Source organism: Battus philenor, unplaced genomic scaffold (assembly GCF_028537555.1).
Source record: "Battus philenor isolate CCGP_79_NKW_IND1 unplaced genomic scaffold, ilBatPhil1.0.hap1 SCAF_21, whole genome shotgun sequence".
NCBI classification, from domain to species: Eukaryota; Metazoa; Arthropoda; class Insecta; order Lepidoptera; family Papilionidae; genus Battus; species Battus philenor.
The window spans coordinates 10044564-10068419 of NW_027181684.1; the positions used below are offsets into that span (position 1 = coordinate 10044564).

The following is a 23856-nucleotide window of genomic DNA, read 5'->3' on the forward strand; positions in this document are numbered from 1 at the left end:
TTATTTAATTTTCCAAATTTACTAGAGGTAATTTTATAAAAACTATTTTTTTTTCCAAACTAATTTTTTAAAAAATATAGTGTTTTCATTCAAAATAGAAAACACATATTTTGAATCATTAGATGTATCAGGTTCATTTACTCATTATAAAAAGTGATGAAGTACACAGATGCATTGTTGCTTTAAGTTGAAATACATATTAAAAATGTGTAAGTGAAACACATTCCATACACCAACACACTTGTTCACATATGAGCTTCACTATTTCTTCTTTTAACTTTACTATCATAATTTAAATTGAATTGTAAATGGTACTGGCGTAGTGTATCCATTAACATTTATATTCTTTTATGTATGAATTATCAGCTGCAAAGGATGGTGAAATAAATAAACAAAGTACCTGCTTATGTGAGTGAAACGACAATACATTTGCTTAGGTAAGGCCCCCAAATATATCATTTGTTAACTTATTGAACACTTTATGACAAGTATGCTGTGATATCCCTACATTATAGTTATCACGCCTTAAATTATTTGTTTTATTGAGGCAACTTTTTATTTTTTCCAAAAATCTCCATTGAGGCACTGAATAACTGTAGAGGCACATAGGGGCATATGTGCCTTCACAGTAGAATCCCTTCTCCTTAATCAGCTTTTTTAGTTACTATTAGTTTTGACAACACTTGATTAATAATTTATTGACGTAAATATTCTTGAATAGACCCCTATGCCTTACAATCTGTTCCTATTAAGAACACAGTTCATCATCATCGTCCGGCGTTCCTTACTAGAAAGACAAGTTCACAATGACCAGTTGAAGGCATATTTTTGAACACAGCGAGTTAGGAATGTTTTTAGTATAGGTTTGCAATATATCCAGGTCTGCAAACATTGATGATTTACTGTGTTCTCAACGTGAACAGACTGTAGTGATCAAATTGTGATGACAATCTTGGGATGGAATGAAAATATTTACAAGGTTTTATTGAATACTAGCTGTCTTTCTGCCACTTTGAGAATATTTATCATTCTTGCGGGTGGTATTGTTAGCTGACCTACATTCAATTAAAGTAATATTTCTACCAATATCGATTCTTTAAACTTCAATCAGTTTATAAGTGTTGTGTATGTAAGTCTCTTGCATTGAATATTATGTGTTATGCTGAATGCAAACCATTTTCAACCGGTCCAATTGGAAATCTATGGGCAGGCCTATGTCCAGCAGTAGAGGTCCTACGACTGAAATGATGATGAAAGAATAAGTATGAAATAAATTTATTATCAGTTAATAATATTTGAAATCAGATAAAAATTATGCGTATTTAAAAGTAAAAGTGGACGGAAATCAGCAGGTTAGTTTCTAGAAAGTTACGCCGAATTGGTGATGGAAGAAAGGTGAAGGCGCTTCACAAAAATTACTTGTTTTAATTATACTCCAGGACTTTCTCAAAAGCTATGAGTTATGCCTTACTTTTGCTTTTGATATTTTACTATACGCTTAGTTAGATGGTCTTTAGGTTGTTTGGGAGTAATGGCCCTTGACAGGGGAGTCTTGAGAGAGAGAGAGAGCTTCAGTGATGAAATCCATTCCCTAACCATCCGAGACCAAATTTATTTTATACACTGTCAATGCACAGAAGAATAGAACAAACTAGACGAATCCCTAAATAACCAATAAATAATTTACAAAAGCTCCTAAGAAAGCGTCTCGTTAGGTTTTCGTGGATCTATTTTTAGGCAAAAGAAAACTCAGTTTAGTTAGTAAAAAAAACTTTTTTTTTGAATGTCGATCAACGTTTTAAGAACATAAAAGGTTAAGAGATCGGACCTTTTGATATGGTTCAGGGAAGAACCAACCTGCGGCTTGGGAACCACATGCGGCTGTTTGAAGAATTTTTTGTAAGTGTGAGACATCCATCGAACTATACGTGTTTTAAAAATTTTTTGTACTATTAGATTTCAATATACATTTTGCAGTTTTTTTTGCGTTCCTTTTGAATACGCATTTACTTGCGGCTGGCAAAAAATTACAAATTTTAAATAATGGTATGGGTTATCAAAGTGCTTGGCCAGCACTGATATAGTTGATCTGTTGGATACTCAGTGTTAATTGTAATAAAATAAATTTGCATTGCATTATTAAATCATTTAAATTATTTTCTATTATACTGAGATTATACAAGTCGAAATAAAATCCAAAGTTCAATACAGGCAGTATAAATAGTCGTTTTGTTGCAACACTTCCAAAATGATAAATGTAAACAATATGAAAATTACACTATTCAAGAGTAAAAATTCAGTCTGACCTAGATATAGATCTGCAGTCGTAATAAATATCATTTAGAAATGGACCGTCATGTAACTAAATTCAACTTAGTAAATAAAATTAATTTCCTCCATTTGATATATAAAAATATACAATAACACTAAAATTATTCATGTTTAACGGTGCAACATTGATCTATTTGTTACAATAAAATTCATATAATCTATCCGAGAAACAAGCTGACTGCGCAAATTACAATTTTACAAGGTGGCGTTAATTTAAAATCAAAACAGTAACCAAAATATTCGATACAAACAACATTACAATTGTACTTAAAATATCTAATTTGACAGTCAACTTTATCTTGGACATATTTAAGGTATGACAGATTAAATGTATATTAATTGAATAGGAAAATAGATATATTTTCGACATACGCACTAACAATTAATAGAAAAATTACAAACAAAAAATCAAATCCCAATTGTAAAAAATAGGTTTTACAAATTACATTATTTGAATAAACAAAGTCATTTCAATTGATATGTTTTATTTATAACTAATATACATTAGAAAGTCCAACATCTGATGGGCTTAGTTCCACTACATATAACAATTATTTACAATAAAGAAAACATATTAAATTGCATTTTCTAGGGAATAACAGTTTAATCTGTCACACCTGAAGCAAATCACACTTTGCACTGGACCGCGGGTCGATATAGTCTTTGCCTAACGATACTATCACCTCAGTTCAATACATAACCTCATACACTGTTGCCTTCTTGTCCCCCGAACCCGTCACTATGAACTTATCGTCCGACGATATATCACAACTAAGCACCGATGACGATTCTTTTGACTAAAACAAAAAAAAAAATCAATATTAAGAGGAATGTCTAGTATAGTGCAGGAACCTCTTACTCTCCCGTTAACATAGCCATAGCATTCTTGTCGCTAAGCATGTATACGATACACTGCCTTGCGCTGCCCGCATCCAGAGACTTCCTGCGACCTTAATTATGTCGTTGGACAACTTAGTAGAGGGCCTTCCTACGCCGCGTCTACCAGCTCGTGGTCGCCAACAACCATTGGTTGCTCGAACGTAGGTCTCCTATTGTCACTTCATACCAGCAATTCTTTAGCTACAACCTTGGTACTTCTACAACTAAACTCTGAACATAGCCTATTGTTCTATGGGTGACTAAGAGCCTTCTTACGAGGCCCATCGTAAACGACCACGCCTCAGATCCGTATGTCATCACTGACAACACAGTGACACATCAGTCAGAATTTCCTTCGGGGGTGGAATTTCGTAGAAATAATGAAATAAGAAAATTCCTAACAAATTTAAAATCTTTAAATAAGACTCGAGTAATTGCATTGAGACAGTATGTAAGTGGAAATCTCTTACATGTAGAGATTGTTACTCGACTACAGATATCTTGACTAGAACCATGTCGTACATTGCAACTCCATCTCAATGGGTCTGCCTCTGGTTCAGTTTGTCCGATGCTCTTTGCGCCCCGCTCGCTGGTTTCGTTATCAATAACTCAAGGCCTCTTACATATACCTGGTTTGAGTATAGTTCTGTGACGTCACTGACCTGGAATATGCTGGCACCATAAGGCGTGCGCCAGGCGTTGAGTAGGTTATCCTTCCCGGTGGACACGAACCACTTGCCGGCCGCCGCGAACCGCAACGAAAGCACACACGACTCGTGCAATAGCAGCTGGTAGCGGTCAGGTTTCCCGCAGTGCAGGACTTCCACTTGAGAATTCTCCATGCCCACCGCCAGCCACGATCCTATTACAATGACAAATATTACACAACTTATCTGATCAGGGTACATTTATATCGTTATGTAAATAAAAATGTGTAACCAATTGGTACAAAGTAAGAAAAGGACTAATATTAAGTAACACATGTGTGTGGAAATGTGCGGAAGTGGCAAAATATTGGTCATTTTCTTAGTTAGGATGGACTTCGCAAAATAACGCCTAATTTCCTTAAATACAATTGGTGCAAAGCACAAATTTCGAGAAAGTCTAAACAAATTCGGCACTTTTTTTTTGGTTACTCAAGAATTAAAATTAAAAATTGAAATATTGCCAAGAATAAAACATCTAACGTAATACTGAAACAAAGTGGTAAGGAAATCTGTCTCAGAAAATTATGTTGAATAGGGTACATATCATAAGGTCTCAAGTGGCAATCAGCTGATAAGAAAAAGGTTAACTGCCTACTCATCACCAAGAAATAAGTTGTAAAAGAGACTATTTTGGCTGGTATCGGCTAAAGAGTGTCACACGAGGCTGTACTAAGTAAAAAAATCTTCGAGCCCTAGGTGTGAATACAGTATTTCATCATCATAATTTTTTCTATTGAACTGCCTCGGATAAATAATGTTTGACAGTATATTGTCTTTTTGGAAAATAATTAAAGAAATAATTTGATTTTTTATCCCTCAAAATCATTACAATCGTAAAACGTCCACTGCTGGACAAAGAGCATTCCAGAGATATTTAATAGGACTGGTTTGAAACAGACTACATTAAGCAGCTTTTGATGTTTACAAGGTCTATTCACTTTCAAGGTGGAAGGCTGCCGGTCGATGATATCCCCTCCAGAACTTTAAAAATCCAGTGGCCATCTGTTACTGCATACTATGATATAGCCTGGCCACTACTACTTCAACGTTAGTTAAGAAACCGAGCTCGTTGAGCAACTGTGAGCTTGCCATTGATGCCTGATGTGAGACCACGCCATGGCCATCTATACTCCTGAACCATATTAGTTGGTGTTATGATTAGCGATCATGCTAATAAAATATGAACAGACATACCCGTGGGGCAGTAACCAAGTGAGAATATCTGGCTGGAGAAGTCATGCTGATGCAGCTGGCGGCTTTCACGCACGTCCCACGAGCGCACAGTGCTATCCAGCCCACCCGTCCACAGCCGTGTGCCGTCTCCGCTTATGTCTATACACGACGCGCCGTCCGTGTGCCCTGTCAAACACAATTTCTCAATATATACAAAAAATATTTAATATTTATCATATTTATGATAACTATTATCTATAATGTTAAATATACATCCAAAACTTTTTATACGGTAGATACGTTCCTTAGAAAAGCTTAAAAATCGAGTAAGTTGAAGACTAAATATATTCCTAAAAATCACAAAACATTTAAAAATACAAATTAAATATAGGAATAAAAACCAATATGAACTATTCATATTTACTTGACAACAAGTGTATGTGTACACTTGTTGTAATTATGGACTGGATCAAAAGTCATCGGTTATGTTTGATCTTCATATCAATTCATATTTCCACTAAAATTACCAGTGCACTGTAAAGTCACGAGGCGTTTAACAGGTGATATAGCATACACCTCGCCCAATTACATTATTGTACTAGAAGAAATTTTTAAAATAAAAACTGAACCAAACATTTTGTTTACACTCACCATCTTAAGGGTTAATTTTTATTCATTAACCAATATTATAACGCCAGTCAATTAATTATAAAATTAAATTAGTAGTAAAGAGCTATGATACCAATAGTGAACAAAGAAACATATAAGGTTACATAATAATGTAATAAATAAAGTACTTTACCTTGAAATTGTCTAACTAATGTTTGATTATGAAGATCCCAAACAGCAATGTTGCCATCTGAACAGCAACTAAAACATAACTGTAAGAAAAAAAATTTCAGTAATGATGATATATTAAGCAGTGATAGATTAAGCAAAGATAGATTAAGCAGTGGTAGCCCAGCAGTAGAGGACTGATATTGTATTGTGATAGTAGGTGATAGGATTCGGTTTCCGGTATACATATATATTAATCAAACTTTGTGGATTAATTACATATGATTGCTACTGCTCACAAACAAGTTTCCAGAGGGTTCAAATTACTTTATTGATCTTAATAATAAATAGCGCTATCTATTGACTTGTTCCTAACTGTCACAGCGTCATAATAAGAAAATATCTCTAATGATCTTTTTTAGTATTAATAATTGAAAACATATTTACTTATGGCCAAGTTCATCAATATCACCCAAAAGTATTTCATCCTAACCCTACAACATGTAGGGTTTCGTGTTTGTTGACTAATAATTAGGATAATATTATCTATGATAAATGAGTTACATATAAATTAAGCTCGTTATGTTACCTTAGAATCGGGGCTAATAGCTAAAGCGTAGCACGCCGGTGCTGAGGAGGTAAGCTCCGCCCTCATGCGGGGAGACGGTGACGCCAGATCCCAGATAGACAGGTTGGAAGCCTCACCGCCTACGATCAGCGTCCTACCATCCGGAAGTAGTTTCACTGATCGTATATAGTTGTCTCTTTGCTGTAATATAAAACCCAAGAAAGAAAGATTTTAGTTGGCAATTTAATGGTATGCACATTAACTCAACATACTTTATCAAGATATCATTCAACGATTTTTCTTCATCAATCGAAATCTAATACAATTCTATTAGTAAGAATAATTATAATTCAATTACTATATTACTATCAGTTCTTAATACTGACACAGAGTTTACCAATCTTATATGAAATACGTAACGGTTTTTTTTTTACAAAACAGTTATATTTCTAATAATGTCAACTTTATTAGTGTCTTTAATATGTAATAATAAATATAAAATATAAATTAACAACCACTTACAAGTATAACCAAAAGAATCGACATTTCGAAGCCATTACTATATTAAGAAAATTGATTGAAATAAGACTATGTATAATGACCTATCCGAAAGAATAAATATTTGTGTCATAAGTAAGAAAATTAAAACTTAACAAATGGAAGACGTAAAACAAAGTTCGAGCACTATATAGTCATTAAGAGATTTGAGTGTACAGTCATTAAAATCATATAAATTTAGGTATAATACATAACTATGTAAATTTGGGCTTTTTGTGCATGTATACACAAATGGTCGCTGAATGATTCAATGTGGTTAATAATACTAAAACATGTTTTTATGTTGCATAAAGACCTCTACATGTACAAAATAAATTGTTATTGATTGATGAGATATTGTAACAAGCTCCTCAGAGATTATTTACCTCTTTGGTGTAGAGTCATATAAATATTTAGAATGGAACTATTTTTAATTCAGAATGAAGTTGACTTTAAAACAAGACAAGATAATGATCACATTCATTATTTTTTAATTCAATGGTGTAACCAGACTGAACCAGGTTCACTAAAAACATTCCAACATAAAACAATAAGCAAACAAAATAAATGTTACATTAATAAGCTTATGTGTAGCATGGGAGTAGAAGATAATTATTGTATTAACCAAACAATCTAGCTGTGCTAATGGTTCTGATGCTGCCGAAGGTTCAGTGATGTCCCACAGTTTGACGCAGCCCTTTCCCCCTGTATAGGCTCTTCTTGAACCAGACGTGAGTGATAAGGCCACAGCGCACACAACTTCTCCATGGGGCAAAGCGGCCGCCGCTCTAGCTCCCCGGGGAACTCCCGGAGACGCTAATGCATCGGCTGGAAATGGAACTGGTTGTGGTGGACCGCCGCACGTATGGTAAGAATAGGCTCTGTAAAAGGTAAATACAATTTTAGTCCTAATCATATATTCCTTTTCTTTTTCTGCGACCTTGGACCTTGGATGTCCTCACACAAAGTGGACTCTGAATGCAGGTCGTTTACAACTGATCTTATTGTAAATTTATGGAGGAGCCATGTGTCAAGTAGAGTCAAGTCTATGCATACTAGATTCTGTAACACATTCTGGATATTTCTTTGTATACATGTCATGACAGTGTGTCTTTCATTTAATTTGGCACATACTGCTTGACCTGGATATTTTCCTTGACCGGACCATGTCATTCAGGTCTATATCAATGGACAACCCACTGCTGAAATGATGATGATTACTGATAACGGGACTTATTATTGCATTGTTTGGAAAGTAATTAGTTTGTGTTACTGCTATATCTATGGGTAGTCCCCCCACTAGGTGGACCAATGAAGTAGTGAACGTCGCGGAGTCGCTGGATGCGGGCAGCGCAAGACCGGTGATTATGGCAATCTTTGAAGCCTGATGATGATGTCTATGCTAGCAATTTATAGTTTTATTAAAAATATACTCACGGCTTAGCGGGCGGCATTCCGTTAGTTCTTGTATGTGAATTGTCGTAAGGGTGAGGTGCTCTATAAGCCGCGTACGCTGGGAATGCGTACCGGCCCGTCGGCGTAGGCGCTCGACCTTTTGCTCCCGGAGTTCCAGGCTTCTCCTGAAATGGCCACACAAATTTTCTTGTTGAACATACTGATAAAGTACTCACTTCCAATACAGACATAATTCCAGCTTACATAACGGTAAAAAATATGTATTTTGTACTGAGCTCTTCTTTTCAGCCGAAGATCGCTACGATGATTAGTCTACCCGCATCCGCGTCCCAGCAAATGAGAACCGTTAACTATGTCGACTGTTGAGAACTTCGGCCTCAACGGCCATCGGCCACTGCCACTTCAGACAAACAATTCTTCGAGTTACGTTAGTGACCTTGGTTCTTGAATCTCTTCATTTCTGATCCCCCAGCAAGGCATTGGCCTCCCCCAAAGATATCTGGTTGGCGATTACAGTGTGGTATTATAGTAAGCAGGAGACGCTGCTGCTTATCATCTAAAAATGAAAACTAGTTTTTGAGCAGTGGAAATCCTATATAATTAATACATAAAGTGTGAATTGTATAATTGTGTCCCGAGAATCGAACCCGTGACCTACAATACAAAGTGTCCTCTACCACTGGGCTATCACTGCTTATGGTGAGCCATAGAGGTTCATACGCTCTCTATTAAGGGAGTTTGTACTCAACAGATATTGTGTGTTATTTTTAACATGAGTTGAGAAATTTCCTTGAGACATGAATTATATTTACTACACATACACTACTACATATGAATAAAAAAATAAATCCCCAAGGGATTAACGTATTTAGATTCGACAAAAAAAATGAAAAAGTATCCCAATAATACATTAGGCACTACTACTACTTTGAGCACTATAAAGTCTGCAGGGAGATATAGTAAACAATAATTAATTTTTCTATGTAGTAATCCATATTTTGTTAGCTTTTTATGCACTATGTTATGTATTATTTCTGAAACAATTTTATTTTAGGATATCGCTTGAAAAAATTTGTACCTATAACCAATTACCCAGTAAACCACACTTTCCGAGAGGTAATCTTTTTCATACATTACTGATTTTAATTTTATTTATTTAATATTCTGTATTGTACACGTTAAGATACATTTAATACGCATTACATATAAACAATTTAAATAGTAACTTACATCTTTAGAACTCTTGGGTGTTGAACGACTCGAAGAGGAACCTGACCTTGAAGGAGGCCGAGGACCATTCTCTGTCCTTTCACCGCCTTCTGTACGTACACTCGGCGACCCTCTCTCTTCCTGAAAACGTTAGCCAATATTTGTTAAAACCTTCATTTTTAAACTGATACGCCGTTGATCTTATTCCTTAAAAACAATAGTTGAGCTGCTGCATTCATGAAAATGCTAGTGACCTATGGAATGTGAGCAGCGGGATGGAGACAAACGTCGAAACGTCTGTTCTTAAATATCTTATGTGCGTCTTCTTTCATTCGCGCATATAAAACTCTTCTTTTAACTACTATAGAGCTAACGTATGAATTATAATTAGGTTTAATAGATATAAATGACGAATTATCATGTTTCAGTGTTCATTACATAGGTTGCTTTATCCATCCTTAAGTAAAGAAAAAAATATTACTACAATACGTAAATAAAACATTAAAGTGTATTCAACCGTCAAAGTAAATACCTGGAAATGTACAATTTAGTCATTACTCATAAGTTAAACGGAGGTAAAAATGCGTTTACATACGATTTTTTTCGTCTGCCATTATGATGATTGTTTACGTTTGATCTATTTGCTGTGTTTTTAATGCTGCTTTTTATTTAACTTGTAATTTCTTCCTATTTATTCAATTCAGTGTGTGTTTCTATGACATTAATAAGCACACTAATAACTATACAGTAGATACGTGTGTCAGTTATACTAATTAAGTTTTTTTTTCTTTTCAAAAAGTTTAGTGTACGCGTCATGACAATAAATTTTGGAAGGCTGTCCAATCAATTGATCATAAAATTTGGTTTAACTCAGATACAATTAAAAGTAACCAAAAAGTAAATACGTAAACGCATCTTTATTGTCACTAATTTGTCATCAAATCACTTGCCTTCATTCCTTATCTACTTATATATACGTCGAATAAATTATTGTAACAGCCTATTCACTATTTTTTATTTTAAATAGATATACAATTTATTTTTATTCATCTATTTAGAATTACTTTATATTGTTTATATACAATATAAATAGACTTCAAAATTTCATATCCCCCCTTGGACGATATCATGTACATAACTCGACACGTTGGCTACGTGTGTCCGCTCTCCCAGGTCACTTACCTCGTTAGCAACATCGACAACTAAGTCCTGATCGCTCTTTTCGGCGTCACTATCCTAGAAGTATAATGTGTGTGTCAGTTACAATATATGTGTACAGACGGACTAATGTTAGCAATGTTACTGTATGCAGCGATGCTACAAGCTATTTTTTTTTTTCGAAAAGCATTTGCAAAGCTTCACGCGGGTGGCTGTCGCTTCATTGTATTAACAGACAAACGATAAAGAGATGAAATAAATTTATTCAACCTTGGACAGGATCAATAACTATTACTTTTAAATCTATTTTATTTGGAGAAGAAGTATGAAGAAACTCTATAATAACACACTTTTTGAACAAAAATTTAACAATATTAATTTATATACACTTTCTGTCAGATATAGCCTAAATGAAAACAAACTAATCAAACTACATAATTCTCAAGGATTTCTCTCATTTAAATATTTATTTATTGAATACAATGCCTTTTTTATCATTTTATTTTTAATATGCCTTTTGAATTAATATTTAATATGTATAAAATGGTAATTAAATAATGTGTTGCAGAATTGGAGATTTTTTCTAAAATATATTTTGATATAGCGGTCACGTCAAATCACGGTGCCTTGTAAATACAATATGGAAATCCTCCGTGTATAATTGTATTCTAGGCTTTTCACTACCACTTACGTGATAAATTATTATTTTGTATTATTTTTATGTGGTCTCTCACAAATATTTTTAAGATAGTTAAATTGTATTTTTAGAATAAAAGTAATCAATAAATACATAGGAATATCTTAAATTTGTGTAAATAATTTAAGTATTGCCGTCGCTTCAGCCCATAGATCACTTCAAGGCATAGGCCTCTACAAGAATATTTATGGGGGATAAAGCATACTCGCCACGCTTGGCAGACGGGTTGGCTTTCTCATTGTTGTATTATGGTACGCAGAGGATGCTGATGGCCATCCTCTGGAAACTTGTATGTGAGCAGTGGCAATTAATTAATGCATTGTATGAATTATATAAGATACTGATACATTACATTACTTACAATGAAGTTGGGCGACTGAGAGTTAAACATTTATGGTACATATTTTTACCAACTACGAAATTTACGAGGTTATATTAATTATTAAAAGAACCATTTTTAGTCTAAGTAACGCAAGTATGTATAGAGTTACATATTTTTGTGACATGTAAAAATACATATCTCCAGATTTATTGACCATAAGTCTTTTTCTTAAAAAAAAAACTAGAAACGTCAACTGTATATAAATATGTAAACTAATATCCAATCTCTGTTAATGTCATACAAATAAAGATTTTTTTTTAATTTTAAATGTGCACTATTTTCATAGATAATAAATGATTTGACAATTTATATTATCTGTGTAAATGTAATTTGAAAATGGAAGCGACAGCCGAGCGCGGTGTGGTAACGTGTACGGGTAACTAAGCGACACATACACTGCACAGACTCACATGAGCGAGTACCTTCTCTTCCTTGCGGCGCTTGGCGTCGAGTGGCTCCGGCTCAGGCGACCTCGGCCGGTACTTCTGCTCCCGTTCCACGGGTGAAACTGAACGCCGCTAGAAATGTTAACACGTCTTCATTATTTTATTAATGTTAAAACTACAAGCCTTGATCAACTTGTCTTGCCTTGTCCCACATCAAACAGGGGGTATGAAAAAAAAAACTGTAAGCCTTCAACCACTTCGGTAAGATACATTTTGTTTTCCAAGATCTTTTTTAACAACAAGAAACTAATTTACATCGATTTTATAATTAAAACACAGTTGACAAAAAAAACATTTCATAAATTTCTAGTATGCATTACCTTTTCAAAACATGATATTTCCAAACAGTTTGGTACAAACCATAATATTTTCGTAATAAAATAATATAAAACCAGCTGAATAAGTTTTTACAGTTATCATAAGAATTCATATTTTTTTAACTGCACTAAAGCAGTTTCTTCTTTTGGTTCTGTGAAAAGTCATGGATTTATTATTTTTTGTTTAATCACTCCTCAATTGGTCTTTCAAAGTCAGATAAGACCTGAGATACTAGAAACATATATTAAAATTATAGTGAAAGATAAAAAGTAAAAAAAAACATACTTGTTGCATTACCCTAGAAGCTACCAGTCTGTCATCTTCCCGGGGAGGTGGTTGCCCAGGTAAAAGAGGGGGCGGAGCCGGCCCTCCCGGCAGGATAGGCGGCTTTATGTCACTGGGAGGAGGAAGTTCTACCTGGAAACCAAGAATTTATACTATTTAATACAAATCATAGTCATACACTATTTTGATTCATCTATCCCAGAAGTTCCCTGACTTTTTTACTCATAGATCACTTTCTAAATTTTGCTGCTTTTCGTGAATCCCTGCAGCAGCATTTCTACCATACTTCTAAGTCAATAAAAATGTCAAGATTTGTACGAATTTTGAAATTTGACTTGAGTTACAACCATAAATTAATAGTATCCGAAAAAGAATTGATAATTGATTGTGGTCTTTCGTCCTTTTACATATCTCTACATCCGTTGCGAAGTCTCGAAATGCTGTACCTTGTATGGAATATACAAGTTTTTAACTCGTAACATTGGCTATACTTCTGAAATGTTACCTACCTATTAAGTTTTTACCGTCGAAAGCAGGTAGTTTCGCAGATCCCCAATAAGGAATTGTGCCTTTTATCATGCCAATAACTTAGACCCTGTCGAGTCTCGTGGATCCCTGGGGATACTACTATACCATTTTTGGGAAACCTTAATCTATCTCATTTCATCCTAGGAGTTATAGAATTTATATATCTCGGATAATATAACAAAAAAGGTTTTCAAAATTCGAATTACAATTTTTTTGAATATCTTAAAATATAAATAATAAATCATATATATATATATATGATATATATATAATCATATCATAGTATAATAGATATATATGATATATATATATGATCTATTATTTATGTTTTAAGATTTAAAAAAAATTGTAATTCGAATTTTGAAAACCTTTTTTGTTATATTATCGTTACACGAACATAATTATATTAATTTCAGCAAACAATTTCAGATCTGCGACTAGAGAGACATAAAACTAATATTAAAAACATATTAAAAAAAGGTTATTATTATAATCAAGAATACTGATGTTAATGTTTGGAATTACATTTATGTCGTGGACTCATTGTAAAACTATATTTATAAAAAGTAATTGTTAAGTTTCTCGCCACCTTTTCTCAGCAGAATTGCCTTACGTACCAGGCTTCCTGAAGGACTAACAGTGCCGATATTTCATGCTGATTGAAGATTCAAAATTGCATGTAACAGCCTATGTCAAGAAATAATTTTCTGATTTTGATTTCCTCATTTATTATCACTGAAACCATTGTTTTTGGAAAGGATACATACGATAATTTGCAGCAAATGAACCATATATTACTGCCTTTAAAGCTTTTACATCTATAAACAATGATCCTGTGTATAAAATAGTGGTAACCTTATGTGCGGGTGGAGGAAGGTGTGGAGGAGGCGGTGGCCCAGCCCCGGGCGCGAACAGCAGCCCTCCGGCGCCCAGCAGTGCGCCTGCGCCGCCCACGCCATGTGGCAACCCAGCTGACGCGTGGATCTGTTGCTAACCACAACGCAATTCCCTTCATTTGTTATACACCACATCAACTGATATCAATTTATTTACAAATATTCTAATACCTATGTATTCCTCAAAACGATCGCTAATTATATATTTATTAAAGAAAATTACACAAGTACATAATGCACTCAAACCTGTTTCTATGCGGTAAATAAGAACGGCGCAAAAAAAGTTTTATTTAACGAAATTACTCAAAACCTTACCGATTTATCACCTACCCATATCAGACACGAATAATAAGGTCGGATTCACGCACGCTAAGCGTTTTAACACTACTTTCATTATATTAAACATCCAAGGCATGGAACTACGTACCGGAGTCGCTGTCTTTAGTAAACTGAAACTTTTTTTATACTTTTTCGCCTCTATCTAGGGAGTTACAGGGTATTTTTATTGCGATACATAATTTTTTCACATTCCTATTTTTATTTTTCTTTCTCTCCTTATATTCTTCATAATTTCTTTCAATCGTCGTCTATTTTCCGTCACAAAATATACATTTCTTGGCTTACTTGTCTTATACACACCACCTTCCTTCCTTCTCATCCGTTCCTAAAATACTGCAATGTAAACTATAACTTGGTCTCCAAGTCAAGAATGAATTAGTTTATTCAAGACAAACATGTTCATCGTCACCACTTAACATCAAGCGAGACAGAGGTCTAATGCTTTGACTGAAGCCGATAAAAAAAATCACTCTTTGCTTCCCTTTAAGTAAACTTCTATCTACAGGTTAAACAAAACTAAGATGAATCTAATCGGCATCTATTTTAGTAGCAAAAAAGAATTCGGACTAACAGACCACGGGTATAAAGGCGAAGAAATAAATTATATCAAATATCGAAATAACTCAGCCAATTGAACCTACTTTTGTTTATTGATAACTTCGTCAAATATATTCTAACTTGATCAAAATTTTTATATACCGCATAAAAATAAGTTTGAGCATATTAACGGATTGTTACTTTATATTTTATATTACTTCTAAAATACTTAGATAATAAATTAACCAGAAATCGGATATTCAAAAGGATATTTATCTAAAGGTATAAATCTTTGCTAACGGAATGCAAACGTATTGCGCAGGAAGAATCCTTATATAGTGGCATAGTAAATTCAAATTACACTGGGAAAGAAGTTTCTTGGATCATATATATAAACTTGAAATATTTTCTTGTAAGATTACTGGATAGTTTTAATAGTTTTAAAATGATTATATTTAAAAGAATAGAAAAAAAAGGTTAAAGCAAGTTTAAATTAATAAAATGGTTGTTGTCTTTAATGATGATATCGCTAGAACACATATATCCAGCCAATCAAATTAAATAATTTGGTTAGATATAATGCATCCGCCCTTGACATAGTACCTTTAGGGTTCAACCTGTTTCGGTGTTTTAAGGATTTATAAGCACTGTCAGATTAACACGACCAGAAGTCTACCAAAACTAATTATTGAGTTTTTTTTTTTTCAGAAGTAGTAATATTTCTACAGCAATGGCATCTTGGCTCTACCTACAAGATGGCAAAAAGTAATCAAACACAATGACGCCTTTAATGTAAATAAATTTTGAAAAAAGCATGTGTCGAATTTCCACATAGAACATGAAGGAACTTTTTCCCCAATCAAAAAAGTAACTCTTTAGTCGACTGCGTAATTTCCAAAATAAATAACTTTAGAAAAATATGCTTTTGATTTTTCTTTTTTTTTCTGTTAACAACTATTATATATTAATTTATAATAAAATAATTTTGTACTAATTGTTTTACAACGAAAGAAATTTAATCGAAAAAATCACATTTTAAAATTAATTATAAACTAGGTAATGATTTAAATTACTATCGTGTAATTTCAAAAACAATTTTTTTAAATGTATTCAAGAAAACTATTGATTTGTGTATCACTCGTATGAAATAGTAAATAAAGTGGAGCATGCATGTGCGGATAGAACAAATATTTGCAAGTGTGTACAGATGCTTAATAGTTTCCTGGCCATTATTTATTATTAGTCACTTTTATGGCAACATTACAATGCTATTTATAAATACGACCTGTGCATTTTTAATACAAACAATTAATAAGGTTTTTCCCTATTTGCAAGTATAATTACGACGTTATGTTTATCAAAGTAAATTTTTGTTCAACCTATTTCATATTTTTACAAACATCTAAATAGGATATTGGATATAATAAATAAATAAGTAAATAAAACAAAATTGTTAAAAAGTAAAAATCTAGAATAAACCAAAAATGAAAGACAAAAGAATGCTACCGAACGAAAAGGAAAATGGAAATAACAGGGAAAGGTAGAAGAAATGTAGAAAGCAAGAAAAATTAACGGAAGATCATAAGAGGAATGACAGAAGAGCACGAAAATGAAATACTATTTGAAAAAATTATTAAAAAGAAACCAAAGTCCCTGTCCCAAAAAGAATGATGGAAGAGTACAGAAATAAAAGGAAAAAAAAACAATAAAGAATATCGAACTCTCCTTCCATTTACAATTTCCTACCACTATCGTAAGGTAAACTGTCTGTCTAATGCATATTTTAGATAGATAGAAAATAAACTCATTTACTCTCACTCGTTCCTAGACATTTTTTTTCACATAGACATTATTAAAAATTTTGCTTGTTTCAGCACACCGCTTGATTTCTACCATATTCTTTTCAACTGCATATGGAATATACAAGTTCTTACAAATAAAAGCTGCTTATTTTTTAAAAATATTATCTGTCAACAGTGACAGGTGAAATCAAGTCAAGATTTTACTTCTTGACTATGAAAAGCTCTTTAATCACTAGACCCCCACTGCAGGGCCTAGCCAGGGGAAGTCAAGCTCTTTGATATTCAGAGCCATTTTCATAAATTTTAACTTTTTTGCAAACCGCAATTAAATAGGTATTTAAAAAGTTCGATGTTTTGACTATTATTAAAGAAATTATATTTTTAGATAACATATCAATAATAGTATAAAATACTATATAGAATTTGCACTCAGTCTTTCATATTTGTTACCAGAAATTTAAGACATTTTGAAAATTATATGGAAAGATAATATTTTTTTTTTAAATCAACGACATCATGACAGCCTGTCGACATCCACTGCAAGGCATAGGTCCCACAAAGATCGCCACGATAACTGTTCTTGCGCCCGCACACAACGGTTATTAGACTATGTAACTAGGCCACGTCTAAAGACTCGGGGTTGCTACCGAGAGTCAGAAAGAAATAGAAGTAAATAGAGCCGCAGGTTAGACACCTCTGGCATAGGCCTTACCCAAAGATATCTATATGGAATGTACTATTGTATAATAGCCACGCTTGACAGGCGGTTTTGCTTTCGCAGTATTGATACGCACAAATAATGCTTCTCCCCATCCTCTGAAAACTTTATGTTTCAGCAGCGACAATCCCATATAATTAATGCAAAAATTGTAAATTATACAACATTTTATCCCGGAATTCAAACCCGGGAACTACGATCGCAAGTCTTAGTCTTCTACCGCTGAGGTACCGATGCTCACAATTTACTTTAAATTTTCGTGAAACCTCAAAAGTCTTCCAGTAGCTTAGAGGTTAAGACTTGCAATTTATATTTACGGTTTCAATCCCAACTGGAAAGGGTACATTTTGTGAACTATACAGAGAAAGCATTGTGAGTAAAATGGTTTGATAAATACGTAATTCGAAATACGTAGTGTGTGAAAAACTCAAATTTTGAACAATACCAGGATAACAATATATAACATATACATCCATAAACCTATCTGTGGCCTTATAGAAATTCCAAGAATGCAGTACTTGTAAATCAATATAGTTTTTTAAAAAATACAGAGGGACAAACGTGTTAAATTATAAGTTTAAAAATAAACTCTGAGCACCGTTTGATGACATTTTATTGCAATAAAATCTATATTTAATAAGGGCTCTTTGTGAATCCGCAGAGGGGGTCTTCTAGAGTAGAGACCACGGATCTGCGAGATGGACAGGCTACTAGTTAAAGTAGTCGGAAGAGGCCAAATACCACTTCTATTCGGTCCTGTTAAGTCTATGAGGGAGCCCCATGCCTAACCAGTGGACATACTACGACTGAAATGACGAAGAGCTGATAAAACTCCAGCACAAATCATTTTTTTTAAATGAATGAATTTAAAACCTATCCATGATTACACTTGACTGAGTTACAACAAAACGTAATTCCTATAAAAGTGTAATATTGATTACTGTGTGACGATTGTGACATAGCGCAGGTGTGCAGCATTTCGAACATCATTACGGCTATTAAATTATTAACAATGAAAGACAAATATGTAGCTCGTTTATACAGTTTGCGAGAGTGTTACATTATAAACTTTAACAATACGTATTTTTTTTATTTATTAGGACTACGATATTATGGAAGAATTAAAATACTGCCAACATATAAAAGCTCAGTTTTCTGGGATAGAAACGTATTGCAAAAAATATTAAAAGGTTACATTATTTCAGTTGTGTCATGTCCACTGTTTAATATCAGATGAACGCACGTTTCGTCAATTTCTTGTATCATAACATTAACTTGAATCTTCATTCGATAACGAGCATCTAACTTAGAATTTTTTAAATCATCATATAGTTATAATCCTCTTTTGTTTATTTAGAAATCCCTTTCGCCATTGCCATTTATGGATTGACCGTATTTACTGTGGAAGAGCGTACTTAGCCGAGTTTTTATAATTACTATAGAATCATGTAGGTAAGAAGATACTAGTAACAAAATCTCATTTTCCCACAGATGGAAGGGTAAAAAAAATAATTCTGAGATATATCATGTTCATCAATTCAGCTGTAATATATCCACTGTTGGCCTCCCCCATAGACTTCCGAAAAGATAGGTCTCCATTCTAGAACCTAACGCAGCATATAACGTCCACATACAACACATGACAGAGGTTCATGTTAAAATTTTTAAAAATTACAGGATGCAAGCACTTTCTACAAGTTCCATGAAAATTTGTGAAAGGACTTATACCTCGCAATGGACGTCCTTCAATTGAAACGACGATAATGTATAATGGTTATTAACTGCTTTATGAAATATAAATTAAAAAAAGAAGACAAAAAATATGTACATATGAAGATAGAATTCTATCCGAATTATGTGAAAACTATTTTTATAATTATCTATGCTAACCATATGTCACCACTTTGTAGAATAATATAGAATAGTAGACTAATGTCCACAATAAATGTCAACTAAGCAAAATAGAAAATGCACAGGCCTCTATTACTAACGAATCAATAAAATCCAAATATTAAAACAAAAACAAATTAACAAAGAGTTAATCACAACATTTAAAAACAACAAGCTCTATTAATATTCTTAACTTACAAGAAGTTGCTGTAGACCCTGTTGTTGTTGTTGCTGCGGACAACAATTAACAAAATGATGCTAAATTATATGCAGACAATACATTAAACCTCCAATTATTGGCACGCATTTACATTTGTACAAATTCATTGTTCCAAAAAAATATGCATTAAATTGCTTATATTTTCTATAGTGCACAAATTTACTATCACAAGAAACATTAGCCTTGAATTAATTTTTTTTGAGATTTATTATTTATATTAACACTTCTTTAATAATTACAAAACAAAAATTACATTGACAGCTAGAATGAGCTGCTGCAGTTGTGAACTTAATGTGAAATTTAATAACTATTATTTTAACCAAGCTAGAGGTTATTAGCTATTATTATGTTTTATTAAAGACTAATAGGGTATATTATATAATTTGAAAGTTTCTTAGCCCAAGTTCCCAAGAAAGGAACAATGGATATGTATTAAGTTTGACTCAATATCTTTGGTATAAGTGGCAAAGGTACAAGAATTGAACAGCTATTACATACTAATTATCAAAGAAATTAACACGTTCCGTGCCACGGCAATTTTCGAAGATTTTCCATTCAGGCCGCGTGGAGAGTATACGACCTACACTTTAAAAATTGAAAAAAAAAGTCTTTTAAGACTTATGCTTCACACTTTTTCAATACTACAAAGCTATAACTAGCAGGAAAAAGTTATAAATTTTAAAAAGGCATTATATACGCTTAAGCGTGATGTGAAGTTATATTCGACCCTACAATTCATTTTTAAGAATCCTTTGTTTTTTAATGAGAACTGCAAATGGCCTGAACAGAAAGTACAGCAGGGGTTATATACGCCCCACATGGTATGGAATGTGTTAATACGTTTATGTAAGCCTGTCTGAAATGCACACCAAAGTGTTATCACTTGAATTTAATTGTAATAATTTATGTACAATTTAAAAACTTGAGTAATATTTTTCCGCACTCATGCGAAACGTGTTGACCACAGTTGAACAATGTATTTTACAGTATACAATACTGTATATAATTCTTTGACGGCTTATACTGTTGGTTAAGAGACATCTGCAGATTTCGAATGTTCAAAGAGGCAAGGGGCAGAGGATGTTAAGCCTAAAACCTTCGTTAAGGAAACAAAGTTTGATTTCTCCTTAGGTCTCAGCTCACAAAGCTCTATACTAGTATTTCACTAGATTGGCTGTATAATAAATATCTTGCTCCCAATTCTAAATGTAATGTGCAGTTTGTTTGCAGAATCCAGTCTGTCTGTTAAGACAAGAAGACTTTTCTCCATTGCCTTTATTTATTAAAACTACTATTGTCCAAAAGTATTAGTTGCTTTCCACTATATCCCTTACTAGATAAACCTGTGTATTCTCACTTTCACAAATCAAAACAATAATTTTAATATTTTTCGAGAGCAAAAATGTCAGTTGGTATTTTAAAACATTACAAAGTAATGGATTTTTAGGTAAATGTAGTTTCCTTTTGTCATTGGCAAATTCTGTTCGATCATAAGTATTTACATATTTACTTTCATATCATATTTAAAGATGATGGAGGTTATTACTTTACACATTCCATGTTTTATAAAAAATTATAATCAATTACTTATTTAACAATATATTATTAGGTTTGGTTACAACAATATCTTTTCCAAGGACTTTATATATATATAATTAGTTACATAGTTATTGGGATTAAACTGGTTCTTGCAATGAGACTGGACTATACTATATTTATAAAAAGACTTAAACATTATTCAAATAATTTATTTGTTCATTGCTTTTAAAAATTGTACATGACTTTTAGGAGTATTTTTGAACACATATTAGAAAATATAAGAGCATTCTTTTTATTTCTAATTGTAATTAAATGCCAATAGTTGGAGTTTTTTTAAAAGATCATATTATGTTATGTCCAATATTAAAAAAGTGTATATAGCTTCTAAATAACTGCTTTTATTAGATAAGAGAACCAGGACCATGGAAAAGAGAAACCCACTTTTTTATGGTACTCTGTATCAACTTACCCCAATAATAGCATTAAGTTCAGACATAGTGACCTGCTTAGCTCTCTCCACAGCTGAGGCGACCTGTTGCTGATGCTCCTGCGCTAAGAACGGCAGCACTTGTCCAATGATTGTACTTAGTCTCTTTGCTATCTCCGTCTAAAAATAATCAATCACTGTACATTCATAATCATCATTTCATCACATCCATGACATAAGTCTATACCGTCCTATGTTAGGTTCCCAGTAGTAGATTGGAAGCAGCCTCTAGTTTTAATTTAATGAAGGGAAACACAAGGGCAGACATTAGAAATTATATACATTGATTGCTCACAAAAACAGTACAGAGAATTAATCTTATAAAGAAAAAATTTTTGAGCATTGTGTTCAAAATTGGTTAATAAGTATATGTATCATAAAATTATTTTGTATTTGCTAAAATACTACTAAATAACTTATTTATCTAATGTTGTAAATAACAACACATAAACAATGACTTGAAAATAACATATCTCACAACGAGGAAAACATAATTCAAATCTTTCTTAATGATTGATAGAGAATAATGAATGCTTATAACTGATATGCATAGAGATTGTTGGGATAGTGTGGTATAGGTAGTAAATTAAATTGGCTTATCATTCAAAGTTTTGAAGTATTTAAAAAAAGTTATGTATAACAATAAGTTAATAGGCAGAATATGCACAGAAAAATGTAAAATAAAAACTAAAATATTATTCCAGCAAAAAAATACCTGTTTATGCATTTCTACATTCAGTCCATATGACATTTCATAATACTGCAAATAAAATTGTGTTTTAAATAAAACTTCCATATTTGGATTATATTAAAATTGATTGAAAAAAATGTATCGCAGTTATATACCATAACATAATGTCTTTGCATTTCCGTTTTTTCACTCGCCAATTTCTCACATTCTAATTTCAACCTGAAAAAAATTAAGTTGTAGCTAGTTTTTAGTAATACTTATGAATTCTTAAAACATCTATTTGTATTACTCACGAGTGATATTGAGCCTGTAAAAAATTAAATTCTTCTTTGATACGCTCTAATGTATCAGCTACAGTAAACTTTATGGGTCCTGCCGCGGGTTGTGGCCCCTAAAATATGGAAAAAATAACACAATAAAAGTGTCTTAAAGAAAACTAAACTAAGAGAAGCTTTTTGTACAAAATATTAAAATTTTAATTTAGATATTAGCTACGAAAGTATAAAAATAACACAAACCCTTACCGCGGCAGCCGGATGCCGCGTCGGCGTCGGATACATAATGACACTAAGCTAATGAAATATTTAATATTTAAACAATCAAAAATAATTCTCTTTTGATCCGTGTAAAGAAAATATTGCAAACACCATTTCCAAACTATACCCCACTGCTATAAACTACTGTATACGAGGGAACTACGGTTAGGCGCTAAGGACAATGATATGCACAAACTTTGCTTCAAAACTTTTAAATTATCAGTCATTATATTGACATGTAAAACTTTTTTAGAAAGATTTATGAAAACTACTTTAAATGTACATATTACGTGGAAAAGTAGAAAATGTGTTTATACAGAGCAACAGTTTAAGTTTCGCAAATTTTAACCATAAATCCACGCCGCAATTTTTGTTCAGCTGTCATGTCATCTATCCATCATTCGCTTTCGTTCATTCATCAAAAAAGTAAAAAGTCCAATGTTGTGTAAAACAGGGTTATTATTAATAAAATTTGTATATGCTGTTAAGATAAAAGATAAATAAAATTCATAAGTTATTTCAATTCATATTGTGCGGTTATAAGATTACTTAACATCAAAATATAGCCAATGATTCTGTATGCTGAAATAAAACAGATTAATTATTTCGTGTCTTAATTAGATTCTTATATTACTAGAAATGCGCATAGTAGTATATATAAATATTTTTTGAAATAATATAACACAAATATATTGTAATGCTTATAAATTAGAGACATCATATACTACGCAGAAGGTTTTTCTCCTATAAGTAAAAGTAGTCGTAATATATTTTTTTACATAACATAAAA

At 32.7% G+C, this 23856-nt stretch overlaps 1 protein-coding gene across 14 annotated transcripts; it reads right to left on the reverse strand.

The window, feature by feature from the left end:
• Positions 1–1983: 1983 nt before the first annotated feature.
• Positions 1984–23417, reverse strand: LOC137923313 (protein groucho-like). 14 transcript variants are annotated; one of them, XM_068766521.1, is made up of 18 exons: positions 23055–23417; positions 22824–22921; positions 22686–22749; positions 22555–22599; positions 21822–21959; positions 19792–19824; positions 14267–14401; positions 12884–13015; positions 12230–12352; positions 10780–10833; positions 9619–9738; positions 8410–8552; positions 7598–7853; positions 6457–6636; positions 5893–5971; positions 5112–5276; positions 3873–4072; positions 1984–3128 (listed from the first exon to the last, which is right to left on the reverse strand). In XM_068766521.1, exons 1-18 carry the CDS (start codon positions 23088–23090, stop codon positions 3021–3023), a joined length of 2109 nt encoding a protein of 702 aa, XP_068622622.1. In that variant the 5' UTR covers positions 23091–23417; the 3' UTR covers positions 1984–3020. The 14 variants fall into 14 exon arrangements, with proteins under 14 accessions (XP_068622622.1, XP_068622628.1, XP_068622626.1 ...); XM_068766527.1 differs by having other exon boundaries at positions 14267–14395; positions 21855–21959; positions 23049–23417; XM_068766525.1 differs by having other exon boundaries at positions 21855–21959; positions 23049–23417.
• Between the last annotated feature and the right edge of the window lie 439 nt (positions 23418–23856).

What these genes read in the sequence shown, in the direction of transcription:
- LOC137923313 (XM_068766518.1), bottom strand. Translation starts at nt 23,090, where the DNA reads ATGTATCCGACGCCGACGCGGCATCCGGCTGCCGCGGTAAGG. An exon ending in TTACAGGCTCAATATCACTC is followed by an intron (nt 22,750 to 22,823) that starts GTGAGTAATACA and finishes AATTTTTTTCAG; the next exon opens with GTTGAAATTAGAATGTGAGA. An exon ending in ATGTAGAAATGCATAAACAG is followed by an intron (nt 21,960 to 22,554) that starts GTATTTTTTTGC and finishes GATTATTTTTAG; the next exon opens with ACGGAGATAGCAAAGAGACT.